The sequence below is a fragment of the Chrysochloris asiatica genome, unplaced genomic scaffold (assembly GCF_000296735.1).
Source record: "Chrysochloris asiatica unplaced genomic scaffold, ChrAsi1.0 scaffold00004, whole genome shotgun sequence".
NCBI classification, from domain to species: domain Eukaryota; kingdom Metazoa; phylum Chordata; class Mammalia; order Afrosoricida; family Chrysochloridae; genus Chrysochloris; species Chrysochloris asiatica.
In genome coordinates this window covers 24,790,247-24,805,144 of record NW_006408522.1, presented here as the reverse complement: position 1 = coordinate 24,805,144, position 14,898 = coordinate 24,790,247, and the positions used below count along the sequence as shown (strand labels likewise).

Genomic DNA, 14,898 nt, shown 5'->3' with positions numbered 1-14,898 from the left:
CTCATCAGCACAATTAAGTGTTTTGGCATACTCATTCTTCACAATGTTATCCATAACACACAAAGTGTGTTATGATCCACACAGTTGAATGCCTTTGCACAGTCAATAAAGCACAAGTTAGCATTTTTCTGATATTCTCAGTTCTTAACCAATATTCATTTGATGTCTGCAATGATATTTTTGTTCCATGTTTTCATCTGAATCTAGTTTGAATATCTGGCAGCTTCCTGTCAATGCACTGCTGCAACTGTTTCAACTTATTAGCAAAATTTTATTTGCATGTGATATTAATGATATTGTTTGATCATTTCCACATTCTGTTGGGTCACCTTTCACTGGAATGCACACAAATACAGATTTTTTCCAGTTGGTTAGATAGGTAGCTATCTTCTAGATTTTTTGGTATAGATGAGTGAGTGCCTCCAACGTTGCATCTGTTTCTTGAAAGATTTCAATTTTTAAAAAGTTTTTATTGTGAATTGAGTGATAGTTTACATGGGGGAACATCAGTTTTACTCTCATCATTTCATTACCATGATTACAATAGTATTTGTTTCTATTTCTTCTGGTTTTTTTTTTTTTTTAATAAAGGAAGCAAATGTAAACTGCTACAGTTTGATGAACTTGACCTATACTTATGGATGTAGTAGCTCAAAATACCAACTGAGAGCAAAGGAGTCTTCCCATCAAGGATCAATCTCATCCCCTCTTATCCAGGGTTAACAGGGATGGGCAACTTAGACATTGGCTACCTAAAATGGAGGGTTATAAAGGCACAAAGTGACTGGCTTACAAGTTTTCAAGAGGGAGTTTAGTTTCAGAGGGTGCAGAGGAAGGCAGCACCCCTACTGAATAGTATTCATCTTGTCTAGACAAGTCTGGTGAAAGAGATGAGGATAAGATTCTTATGATTCAATCATGACTAACTGTGATTGTCACAACTATATAGGTAGAAGTTTTGTAACAAAAATGGGGGAGTAGTTAATCTTACAGTCAAGGAACAGAGGACCTTAGGACCATCAAGGGAGAAGAACACAAGCAGAATATGGGAACCTATCCAAAGAAGCAGTGACACCAGAGATGAAGCTAGAGATGAGGACATGGAGAAATAGAGCAGCTGAGGACTTAGACTCATAGAAAGAGAAAGGCTGTGTGCTGGTGGCCAGGTGCTGGTGGCCAGGAAGCAGACTTGCAGAATGTGTCCTTCGGTTGTTTAAATGATTATATATTCCTGAGTGTTTTTGTGTATATCCTTAAAAAAAGAAAGAAAGAAAGAAAGAAAGAAAGAAAGAAAGAAAGAAAGAAAGAAAGAAAGAAAGAAAGATTTCAATTTGTAAATTCCTGGAGCCTTGCTTTTTGCCAGTGCCTTCATTGCAGCTTAGACTTCTTTCTTCACTACCATCAATTCTTGATCACATGCTACAGCTTGAAATGGTTGAGCATCGATCAATTCTTTTTGATACAATGACTCTCTTTATTCTTCTCATCTTCTTTGATGCTTTCTGTATAATTCAATATTTTGCCCATATTGTGAGGCAAAGCTTGAATTTTTTCTTCAGCTTGAGAAATGCTGAGAGTGTTCTTCCTTTTTGTTTCCCAATGACAGATCTTTGCACATTTTATTGTAATACTTAATTTTGTCTTCTTAAGCTGATCTTTGACATTTTCTCTCCAACTTTTCCCCCTTCATTTTCTTCCATTCAATTTAGTTTCTCTTTGCTTAAGAGCACGGTTCAGAGGCCTTTCTGACATCCAGTTTTGCCTTCTTCTTTTCCTGTCCTTTTAATGATCTTTTGCTTTCTTCCTGTTTGAAGATCTTGATGTCATCCCAAAGCTCTTCTTCTCTTTGGTCATTGCTCTGTTCATGTCAGTGTAGTCAAATCTACTTTAAGGAGGCAGCTTTTTCCCAGTCATATTTTGGGTGACTTCCAACCTGAGGGGTTCATGCGACAATATCTAACAATGTTCTACTGCTATTCATAAGGTTTCCAGTGGCTAACCATTGTAAAAGTAGTTCATATCTCCTTCTTCCTATACTGTCTTAGTCTGGAAGCTCCATGAAACCTGCTGGCATTTAATATTCTGGGCAGCATAGTTTTCAGCATTATACAACACATAAGCCACCAGAGAATGACAAATTGGTAGATTAGTGGTGGACAATACTTATGGTCATGCAATATTAACTGTCTGTAGGAAAATCACCTCAGTGATTTAATGCAGAATTGACTGTAGAAATTTAGAATTAACATGAATTTACCTTAAATAGGGAATCCTGGTGTGGTGCTATAAGATAGGCACTAGACTGAAAGTTTGGTTATAGCTGCAGGAAAGGCGATTTAAACTCATCAGCTGCTCCTCAGAAATCGTAGGGTCATTATGAGTTGGAACTGACTCTACAGTACTTAACGACAACTTTAAATATGAGGAATATTATCATAGAATCCTTTTTTGTGTCCTCTGTCAGCTTCTCTGCTTCTTAATTACAGCTCCCCCCCAATAATTCCACCACTTTTCTGTCAGTTTGTTGTATTGTAATGACTGTGTGTTGCTGTGACGCTGGAAGCATCACAGTATTTTAAATATCAGTAATATTAAATATGCCACCAGTATTAAATATGCCACCAGTATTAAATATGCCATCAGTATTAAATATGCCACCATTATTAAATATGCCATCGGTATTAAATATGCAGTATTAAATATGCCACCAGTATTAAATATGCCATTAGTATTAAATATGCCACCATTATTAAATATGCAGTATTAAATATGCCACCAGTATTTTAAATATCAGCAGGGTTACCCACGGTGGACAGATATTACTGGGACTTTCAGACTAAGACAGATAAGGAGGAAGGAGAGGCAGATTACTTCGGAAGGGTTAGCCAATGAAAACATTATGAATAACAGAGGAACACTGTTTGATACCATGCCAGAAGATGAGTTTTTCAGTTTGGAAGGCACTCAAAATACTACTGGGGAAGAATTGCCTTCTCAAAGTAGAGTTGACCTTCATGATGTGATGGAGCAAAGGTTTGGGGCTATTAGTTTGCTGATGGGATACAACTCAAAATGAAGAAACAGTTATGAGCATTCATTAGTAATTGAGACATGGTATGTATGAAGTATAAATCCAGGGAAACTGGAACTCTTAAAAAACGAAATGTAATGCATGTCCTAGGCATCATTGTTATTGCTAAGTGCCGATGAGTGTATTTCCGACCCACAGCAACCCTGTATAGGGTTTCCAAGGAGCGGCTGGTGAGTTTGAACCACTGACCTTGCAGTTCAACTGACATTGCAATCTGACACATTAGCCCACAATGCCACACCAGGACTCCTAGGCATTAGTGAGCTGAAATGGACTGGTACTGGCCATTTTGAATTGGTTTACTATGGTGTCCTGGCATGGCATTAGATTGCCTACCAGCAGCTCCTCAAAAATCCTATACAGGGTTGCTATGAATTGGAACTGACTCGATGACACTTAACAACAACATACACATCACTTAATAATATGAACATTATAAGATCTATCATCGTAAGTTTGGGGGAATTAATGAGTGATCAAGGAAAAAAGATATGAACACAAGATAGCAGCATTGCACAGCTATTTATTGGGTCCAGTGCAGTGACAGCTACCTTTTGGGGCAGGATTCTAAAGATAAGCAGTGCGGAGAACTACCAGAAAAGGAAGCTGTTGTTGCTGTTAAGTACCATCAAGTCGGCTCCCACTCATAGCGACTCTGTATAGAGTTTCTGAGGAGTGACTGGTGAGTCTGAACAATGGAACTTGTGCTTCAAAACCAGCCTTCTGGTCCAGTGCTTACTTTACAGCACCACACCAGGACTCCAGAATGGGAAGAAGGCATCCAAACTCCCAAGGAAGAGCAGACGGTGTGTGTGTGTGTGTGTATGTGTGTTATGTACCTTAAGTGATGTCCTTCTGCAACAAAGTGGGAAGTCTCTGAGTTAGAGAGCTCTGAAGACCAGCAGCATCCTAGGGTCCTTATAGCTACAGGGTTTTATCCTAGCTTGAGCTAGCAGATGCTGGGTGCAGTTTTGCAAAATATGCAAAGTTGGTAGGCTCCATGTGGCTAAAAGTCTGCTTATTTGGGCTATTAAGAAAACAACCGGCTGTATAATTTTGGTTTGGCACTAGTGGGCATTTTGGGTGAATGAGCCTCAGCTAGCTCTGAAACAGTAAACAACCTGGGGTCAATATATAAAAACCAATTTTGGTTCATTTATATAATATATATGAAATATAGATATGAAAGAGTGGGATGAAATATTTTTAAAGCACATTTTCAGGAGCTTGTTCAAGTTGTTGGCCTGTTAGTGAACATTCGTTTAGTTAAAATTATATGATATATTCTATAACTTTGCTTAACCAGCCAAAGAAAATAGCAATGTCTTGTGATCATCAACACATAAAACGAGTAAGAAGTCATCATCATTCTTCAATATAGTAAAGTACAAACAGAAATATTAATGGGATAAGAGTTTCTGTTGACTAAATCTTAGTAAAGCTGACCTTATGTCTAAGTTTTAAAGACAGAAATAGACATAAAAAGCATCTTTTTTTTTTTTTTTAAACTTAAATCTACCCAGGGCTATGCAAACTTCAATTTGATAACACTGCACTTTAGATGTATCTTCTTAGGTGTCATCTGCTACGGCACTTCAAGACAATGCACTGGACCGAAAGGTTGGTTTGAACGGCACGGTCGGCAGTTCAAACTCACACAGGGTTTCTTTCTATGAGTTGGAACTGACTCAATAACACTAATAACAACAGGAAGTCCTCAGTGAGGTTGGGGCTAGGATGGGTGTAATGCTGAGGGAGCATGATGGTGTAAGTAGGCAGAATTTGGGGCTCCTATTGGACTCCTGGTGTGGCACTGTGGGTCAATGCACTGGATTGCAAAGTAGGTTTGAACTGCAAGGCTGACAGTTTAAGCTCACCAGCTGCTCCTCAGAAACCCTGTACAGGGTCACTATGAGTCGGAACCAACTCGACGGCACTTAATAACAACAACCCCTACTACTGAAGTCCTGGTGTGGCACTGTAGGATAAGCACTGGACTGCAAGGTTGGTGGTTCAAACTCGCCACCTGCTCCTTGAAAACCCTACACTGGGTCGCTATGAGTTGGAACTGACTCACTGGCACTTAACAACAACAACGACCCCTACTACTGTTATGGTGTTGTAGGATCAGCACTGGATTCTGAACCACAAGGTCGGCAGTTCAAACACACCAGATGCTCCTCAGAAACCCTTTACAGGGTCATTGTAAGTCACAACCAACTCAAAGGCACTCAACAACAACATCCCTACTACTAAGGAGCAACTGACCCAAGCCATGATATTTTCAATAGCTTTATATGCCTGTGAACGTTGGACAACGAATAAGGAAGACCATAGAAGAACCGATGCATTTGATTTATTGTGTTGGAGAGGAATATTAACAAATACCATGGATTTCCAGAAGAACAAACAAATCTGTGTAGGAAGAAATACAGCTTGAATGCTCCTTAGAAGTAAGGGGGGTGAGACTTCATCTTTCATACTCTGGACACACTATCAGGAAGGACCAGTGCCCAGAGAAGGACATCATGCTTGGTAAGGTGAAGGGTGATAGAAAAAGATGAAGACCCCCAAAGAGATAGATTGGCACAGTGTCAACAGTAATTGGCTTAGCATAGCAACTATTGTGAGGATGGTCCAGGACTGGAACCGACCGAATGGCACCTAACGACAACAACATCCTTACAACAGCTAAAGAAACTCCACCTTAATTTATTTTACATACTGAGCTTTCTGATAAGTTTTAATTTGAACAAATGTTTTTACATGCTTGTAAACTTTCTCTGGAGAAGCTTAGAAACACCTGACCCAGAATTATGACAAATATCTGAAATTTAACACTGAATGGCAATGTTGTAAAGATAACCATTTACTAGAGAGCAAATATACCAGCTTCATAAGTTCCAGGATCTTCATTTTTTTGTTTTGTTTGTTACATGAAAAATCACAGCCTTAGAGATGAGCTACTTTGAAAAAAGGTTTGGAATATTCATATGAACCAAATAAATGCATTGGTAAAACACACATTCAATATTTTTTTCATAGTTTAGACATTTAGTAAAACTTTTTTTTAAAATTTATTTTTTAACATTATAAGAAACATAATATTAAAGCAAAACATAAAAAAAGGATATGGTTCTTGGAATATCTCAGTGAGTTTAATCTTTGTTTGTACAGAGGTTTTGGGAATGCCAGCTAGCTCATGCATCTTAAGATAGTTTAAAATCAGTGGACTCTGACTTCCAAAATTGAAGAGGACACGTTTAAACTCTGGGCCAGTGCTAATATAATGGGACTGTAAGGGAGAAAGTCAAGTCAATTATTACTTGTAAAGCATTGTAAATTGAACATAGCTGCATTATAACTATAGATAAAATTCTATTTGATATGTTGAGATAGAAGAAAGTTCTGCAATATTATTATGTCTTCCAGAATATTTTCCCATCCAATGAAATACTTTAAATTTTTTTTGACCATTGGTTTTAGAGGCCTTTGCCATCTTAATTACTTTCTGCTCAGACTGCTTCTGTTTATCTACATTCCTTTTATAATGCAGGGCTCCAAAATGAACATATTATACCAATTATTGTCTGATCACAGAATAGGTTTTGGGATCAACCGCATCCTACTATTGACTCATACTGAGCTTTTTATTAAAAGTGATTTTAAATATTTTTCAGGAATGCTGCTTGTAGGCTAAAGCTCTATTATCCCATACATCACAGTTGTAATTTGGACTTTGATACTTTTCTCAAAATGAATGTTCATCTTCTGAGATTAGGTCTATTACTCTAGCCTACTGGGAATTTTTGGTGATTCAGTATGTTCATGACTTTCCCAACCAGATGACTTCTAAATATACTTCTCTCTAGCTCATCAGAATGGCAGCCACATTTCTATTTAAGTTGGTGATAAAATAGTTTGCATAGGGCAGGGCCAACCAATACAATATATTATGAAAGATGAATCCCCAATTTGCCATCTATCTTCAGTTATAAATTTATCTGTCTCTATTTCTTCAACTTGTAAACAAGATACAAGAGATCATTTGTAGTGCTTGCTGAAGATGCGAAATACAATTTCTATGATATTTTCCTGATTTCTAATTCTGTGAAACATGGTGACATGGTCATTTACCCAAAAGTGACTCTTCAAGATTGCCAGCTTCTTTCCTAAGTGCTCACAAAGATTTCCTCAGCAGCATTATGAAGGTTGGAATAAAATTTAAAGAGAATCTATATAACTGGCTTATTAAAATGAGAAAATATGTGAATCTTGATGACTTCAGAAAATAGTTTTTATATAGCCATAATTTATCATTTAAAATAATTGGTTAGACCTTATCAGAAATTCATCCAAGATTTCAGCAACAAAGGCTAAGAAATTTAAAACCAAATTTACGTACAAGAGCTCAAATCTAGAATTTCAAGACAGAACCTTTTCTAATTTTAGCTAAAGCAGCATAAGATACAAGTTCATGGGATTTTTACTTTCAGGTATCTGTAGTAATGTGGAGCAACAAAACATTCAAAACTCAAACAGCATTAAATGTGGCCAGTTATTTCTGAATAGAGCCTTGGGAGATGGGACAGGACAATCACTGCTGATAGTCTTTTGAAGCTTGTCCTGCAAGTTGGACTTATGCTGATTGAGATCAGGGTCATACAAAACCATCTAGAAGTCTTTGTATATTAACTCAAGTAGAGACAGTGCCAAGAAGTATTGTAAGGAAAAGATAAACACTATATGCATACTTTTCATTAGTGATGAGGATAGATATTTTCAGAATAAAATAAGACTTTATATATAAAGGTTAACTCCCCAGTAATAGATTGTGATTTTTTTCTGAAAAGATAAGTGAAAAATGTAATAGCTACCACTGACAAGATGAAGTTGAATCAAACAGATTACACTGCAAATGAAAGTAGATGATGTTGAATCAAACAGATCATACTGCGAACAAATTACACTGTAAGGGCATTTTAAAAGTTACTATTTTCCAAACCTTCATTGCTGGCTTTAGTAAACTTGATTCCTTCTTGGATGTGGCCATCACATATGTTTTAGGGTTCTTTAAAATTTTTGTTATATCGAAGTTTATTGCTAAAAGAGAAGATATAGTATTTTTAAAAATTCTGGTAATTTTTCCCCACAAAAAGATTTATTACCTCTTGCTCATTTTATCAATGTAGAGTGTAAAGATGGATAACAGAGTGTTAGGATATTGTTATAGATGCCCCACCAAAAACCTAAGCCAACATACTGATATGTAGTCAGTTCTGACTCCGAGGACAGAGTAGAATTACCCCTTAGGATTTCTGAGACTGTAAATCTCTACTGGAACAGACAGCCCATCTTTCTCTTGTGGATTCTCTAGTCAGATAAAATGATGTATATTTCACCTTCTTTTTTTAAATTTTGTTTAAAACGAAATAGGTTTTTAGAGTTTATAAAATCTATTCACTTATCTTCACAAAAGAGTTCTGTGAGCTAAATGACATTTTCCATACTTTACAGATGAGAAAACAAAATTCAATCTATAAGTTTCTCTGCATTATTCAGGGACATACTGTACAATATGTTGTTGTTGTTGTTAGGTGCCATCGAGTTGGTACTGACCCATAGCGACCTTATGCACAGCAGAATGAAACACTGCCCCAATCCTGGGCCAACCTCACTACTGCTGCTTGAGTCCATCTCACAGGGGGTCTTCCTCTTTTTCTCTGACCCTCCACCTTACCAAACATGATATCCTTCCTTAGTGACTGGTCCTGTAGAATATAGCTTACTCCTGTACAGGGTCACTATGAGTCGGAACTGACTCCATGGCACATAACAACAACAAAATTTAGAACTGCTCTAAAAAGACACTTACATCTGGTATTGCATGAATGCAAGAGGAAATAAAGGAGAAGAAAAATTGGTAGCCATTAAGCAAAACGCATGCGATCTGAGAAGAAACAAAGCATGATTGGAATTTTGTTTCAATAATATAGAAAATAATAAGATGCTTTCAAAGAGATGATGGCACATCCATGAGTATACTCTTACTGTCTTATTGTGCCTATTTTATCATACTTCCCAGTTTTTAAAAGATATTTACACCTATATCTCCCCAAATTCTTACAATTTTTGTATATGCTGGTCCATCAGTGGTTTGTGTACCCATTAAATCTCAAATAAGTTTCACTTGTCTACTTATCTACATATAGACTCATCCTGTTTGCCATTCATGGTATAAATTGGCAAAACAAAACATTAAAGACTTCTTTACAATGCTATAAAATAAAATTCCTTCTCTTAGTGTGGTATCTTAACATTGTATATATTATTGTAAATAACTTCACAGAAAGGTATAAAATTCAAATAGTTATAAATGTACTTTCATAACAATCTGGGTATCATTAGCATTCTTTGGTTTCATGAACTCTGAACTAAATTTAGTATATCCAAGAACATGAGGGCCTTATAAGAAAATTATGATTCATATCACATTCGGTTGCCAAGGAAAATGCTACATTATTATTATTATTATTTTAATTTTTCATTTTTTGAGGGATTAATTTTTTATCATTTCTTTTAAAAATTTTTACTGTGGGTAAAATATATATAACAAAAGCTTTTCATTTTGAGCAACACAGTTCAGTGACATTGATTCCATTCTCGTATTGTAGTATCCTGACCACTATGATTCCCAAAAGCTTTTCATCACCCTAAACATAAACTCAGTACTCCTTTAACAATGTGCTCATCATAAGTATTTTAACTTCTCTTCATTTTCTATGTGCAAGGTTGCGTAGTCAATAAAACACAGGTAAACATCATTCTGGTATTCACTGCTTTCAGCAAAGATCCATCTGACGTCAGCAATGATATCCCCCCTTCCATATACTCTTCTGAATCTGGCTTGAACCTCTGGAAGTTCTTTGTCAATGTGTGGTTACAGCTAGTTTTGCAAAATCTTTAGTAAAACTTTACTTGCTTGGATATCAATATGTATATATTAATGTTTTATTGTGAATTATGTGATAGTTTACATGGGAGAACATTAGTTTTACATTCATCCTATCATATATTGTTTCATTGCCATGGTTACAATCCCCTCCATGCCTCATCAACCAACCAAAGGGTACACCCTGCAAGCCTGCCACCCCCCTCCCCTCACCTCGGTCATCAGCACACAGCCCCTCTCCCCCTCTGGGTCTAAAGTCCCCAGCTGCTCCATCTCTCCATGTCATCGTCTCTGCTTCCATTTCTGGCATCACTGCTTCTCTGGGTAGGGTCCCACTCTCCGCTCTTTTCCCTTGATGGTCCCAGGGACCTCTGTTCCTAGACTGAAAAGTTAATCACTCCCCTCCTTGCTATAAAACGTCTACCTTTACATTTCCAACCCTCACAATCATTCACTATTGTATCACAAGAGACCTATCCACATTTCTTTTCATCAGCCCTGCCTAGAAAGATTGGATACTACTTAGTGGAGATTCTACATTTCTCCATGCCCTCTGTATCTAGGTTCCCTCTTGAAAGCTTGTAAGCCAGTCACTTCTTGTGTTTGTAGCCACCCCCACCTTGGGTAGCCAATGTTGGGATATCAATATTGTCCGATGATTCCCACATTCTGTTGATATAATCTATAATTTATAACATAATCCTTCTTGGTATATATCCACAAGAAATAAGAGCCAGGGCACAATTAAATGTATACCATCTATGTTCATCATAACACTATTCACAATAGCAAAAATATGGAGACAGCCTAGATGCCCATCAATGTAAGACTGGACAAACAAACATTGGTACATGCATACAATGGAATATTATGCAACATTGAAGAATGATGATGAATTTTCAAAACACCTCATAACATGGATGACTCTGGAGGACATTATACTGCATGAAAGTAGTCAATTACAGAAGGACAAATATTGTATGAGACCACTATTGTAAAAACTCAAGAAAAGATTTTCATGCTAAAAGAAACATTCATTTAACATGAAAGAAGGAAGCCTTATGGGGTAAATTTAATGGGTATAGGGTATTGTTCTTGTTGTTCAGTGCTATTAGCTGGGTCTGACTCCTAGTGACTCTGCACAGTGTTTTCTGAGGAGCTGCTGGTGAGTTAGAATTGCCAACCTTACTTTTCAAACCAACCTGTGGCCCAGTGCTTATCCTACAATGCTACATCAGGACTAGAAGGGAGACTCATATTAACTGGGTTAAAAGGAAGGGTAATATACAAGAAGAGGGAGGTTGACAGAAGAATGGTGAAGACAGGTGAAGACACAGAGAGGTATGCAAGTGCTAATGGGGATAGAAGTAAACAGTACTATACATAGAACATTGGAACAAGAGTGTTCTGTGGGTTTGTGAGGAAAAGTGGGAATATACTCCCAAATATATAAGGGTTTGAAAGAGGATATTTATCTTTACTGCAAACAAACCTATAAATGTGATGAAGTGTACAGCGGGCAAAGTGATGAACACTTCTTTGAGATTATTAAACATCTTAAAGCAATTAATTGCTGGTCTGGGGACTCAGGACCACAGTCTCAGGGGATACTATGATTAATGGCATAACATAGTCCACAAAGACAATGTTCTACATCCTACTTTGGTGAGTATCATCTGGAGTGGCCATTAATGGTCATCTAAGGTACAACTATTGGTCTCTCCAGGTACAGAAGAAAGAAGAGTGTTAATAATTGAAGATGCTTAGAATCCATTAGTCCAAAGGATTAACGGAACATGTGAACATCAGTCTCCACTGCTCTGAGACCAGCAGAACTGGATGGTGCCTAGCTACCACTACTAACTGCTCTGAAAAGGACAGCATTAGAAGGTTCCAGATATAGTGTCAGAAAATGTAGAACAAAACTCAAAATTAAAAAAGGCCAGGCTTATTGGTCAAAGAGACTATAGGAATGCAAGATTATGTCCTTTGATCACCCTTCAGGTTTGGAAAAAATTCACTCTTATGGCCCAATTTTAAGCTAAGCAGTATATAGGGATATTGTTGTTGTGAAGTGCCATCGAGTTGGTTCCGACTCATAGTGACCTTGTATGGAGAAACTGATATGTTTGAACCACTGATCTTGCAGTTCACACTGACCTTGTAGTTCAGTACTTATCCTATAGCACCACATCAGGAATCCAGATAGTAATAGTACTAATAGGGTATGATCACCATGGAATTGTCAATCATTCAAAATCAAATGGGCAACATTTACCTAAGGACAAGTTGAGAAGGGGTAGGAAGTTGGGTGGAATAGAAATAGGAACCACAGGAAGCGGGATAACTGCTGTTGTATGGACAGGAATGCAATCATTGAGATGAAACAAAGTGTATGATTTTTTAAAATGTAAAATTGATTATCTTGTCTGTAAACCTTCCCTGAATTCACAGTAAAAAGTTAAAAAAAAAAGTAAAAGAAGGGAAGAAATTCAGTAATGGAGTGTATCCTTTGAACCTGTGTTGAATCTCCTTGATCCAGAAAAAAGAGCTGTGGCACCAGAGATGGTGAGAGATGGCAAGAAATAGCAGCAGAGAAGCAGTGGCAGAGAACTGGTGGTACCAGAGGCAGCAGAACCAGGAGATGGGCTGGAGATGGCACAATGGGCTTCCTGGGTCATGGAGTGAGAGAGTTGAGTGTCTTCAGGTAAGAAGCTTGATGGTGGCATGAAGTGTCTTTGAGTACTTTTTGACAGAGTTAAAAGAGCTTTTTAACACTTTCCCTGAGCAAAACCAAGGCCAGGGCCAGGGCCAGGGCCAGGGCCAGGCTGAGGGCTCAACACCAAAGAGAGATGTGCCTGCAGGCCTGTTTGTCCTGATTGAAGACCTGAAGACCTGTAACCTGAGCATTCCTGATTCTGAATTGTAACCTGTTACTTCCCTACTAAGCTGCATAATTGTGAGCATTGTTGTGATGGTGGGTGTCAGAATTGATAAAAGTTTGGAAGGTGGAGGCATGTTTGATCTCTACCTTGTAGATCATCCTTGGGCTGATGCTGATTTTCTCTTTCCCTTGTGAAGTTAGAGGTCAGATGATGCTGCCCCTGCAGTATTTTTACAAGTATGTAGGAAGAAACTGATTAAGAAATGTATAGGACCTAGATGAAGAAAATTACAAACTAAAGAAATATCTGATATCTCTTAAAATATAAGGAAATAGTAAAAGGTGCTAGTTTATTAATTCCATGCAAGTCTAAGCCAATCATATGTTAGTTTCTTTGGTTATGTGGGAAACAGGGCAAACATCTTTTAAAGTATAAAAAAATCTGGTAAATTCAGAATAAGTGGGAAATAAAACATAATAAAGTAGGGATTACACTGACAGATACTAAAATGTATAAACAATAATGATTAAAACAATATGGTGCAAGAATAAAATTACTCAAAGAGATTTTTGGAACAGAGATAACATGATTCATTGTAAATACTAGTGAATTTACTTTTGAATAAATGTGATATTCTAAGTAATTAAGATGTACCATTAAATATGGTAGCGTAGTGGTTACGAATCGGGCTGCGAGCCGCAAGGTCAGCAGTTCAAAACTACCAGCTGTTCCACGGGAGAAAGGTGAGGCTTTCTGCTCCCATAAAGATTTACAGCCTCGAAAACCCTGTACAGGGTCGCTATGAGTTGGAACCGACTCCACGGCACATAACAACAACAACAACAACACCATTAAATAAAAGAAGCTAAGGCAAATGCACATATAAACATATAAAACGTTCTATATCTTATACCACATATTGAAATATATTTAAATTTATTTCCCATCTTGACATAAGTCCACATATTAAGGTACATAAATAATACAAAGTAGCAAGCTCTAAAAGTGGTGTAAATCATGGGTAGGTTAGAAATAGTTTTCAAAACGAATAATTTCTTAACAGCTAGCTCAAACAAGGAAATCTTATTCATTAGACACTCCACAGATTTCATGAACTATAAAAAGAACAATTGCTTGGAAGATTTCCAACTCTTCTTGGAAATATATTCAGAAGAAGTTATCTTTTTCTATGGGGGCCTTATAAAGAAAGCACTCTATGGGACAGTTGAAAAGGCTTTGAGAATATTTTTACCACAAGGTTAATGAGTTTCACAGCCTTTTAAAAATAAGAATTCTAAGTACAAACTGAGTCCCTTAAAACATAATTTAGCTCAAGCATTTTGAGGGGATCTCATTTGGCTTCCACAATGATTTAAAGCCTCTGGAAACCATATACAGGGTTGCTATGAGTTGGAGCTGACTTGACAGCACTTAAAAAAAAAAAAAATTAAATACTATGATCTAGGCAATCTAACAAAAATAAACTGCTGGATTAATGAAAAGCTAAAAGTGAGGTGGGGTGGTAGAAAAACTAGAATCATAAATGAACTAGAAGAAAATATAGGGAAACTTCCCACATGATGGTGGACTAGGCAGATGTATTACATGGGCTCTCTATAACAAAGATACGAGAAATAAAATGACACAGGCACAAACGAAAAGGTTAGAGAAGCAGATTGAGTGCATGCTGGGAGGAGAAGCTGAGCAAGGATGGTGAGAAACGGACACTGACTGGTGAATGGCTGGCTAGATGTGGCACAATCATCTTGAACTTTTGTGAGCAGTACTGGTGACAGAAGGTAGCCTGGCATTTCCTTTTGGTACAGTGACTCTGTGTATTCCTTCCATCTTTTCTTGCTGCTTTCTGCATCATTCAATACTTTGCCCAAAGAATCTTTCAATAATGAAAGTCGAGGCTTGGATTTTTTCTTCAGTTCCCTCAGCTTGAGAAATGCTGAGTGTGTTCTTCC

The 14,898-nt window shown here is 37.3% G+C and overlaps 1 protein-coding gene across 1 annotated transcript in view; it reads right to left on the bottom strand.

Annotated features, from left to right (window-relative positions):
- The window catches only part of FAM227B (family with sequence similarity 227, member B), a 237,284-nt gene that overhangs the window by 29,995 nt on the left and 192,391 nt on the right, over positions 1 to 14,898 (bottom strand). Inside the window, exons 10-11 of the mRNA XM_006831867.1 lie at positions 8,097 to 8,194; positions 6,226 to 6,386 (exon numbers count right to left, since the gene is read on the bottom strand). Of these exons, the coding sequence (XP_006831930.1) occupies positions 6,226 to 6,386; positions 8,097 to 8,194 (259 nt within the window). The remainder of the gene's footprint in view (positions 1 to 6,225; positions 6,387 to 8,096; positions 8,195 to 14,898) is intronic.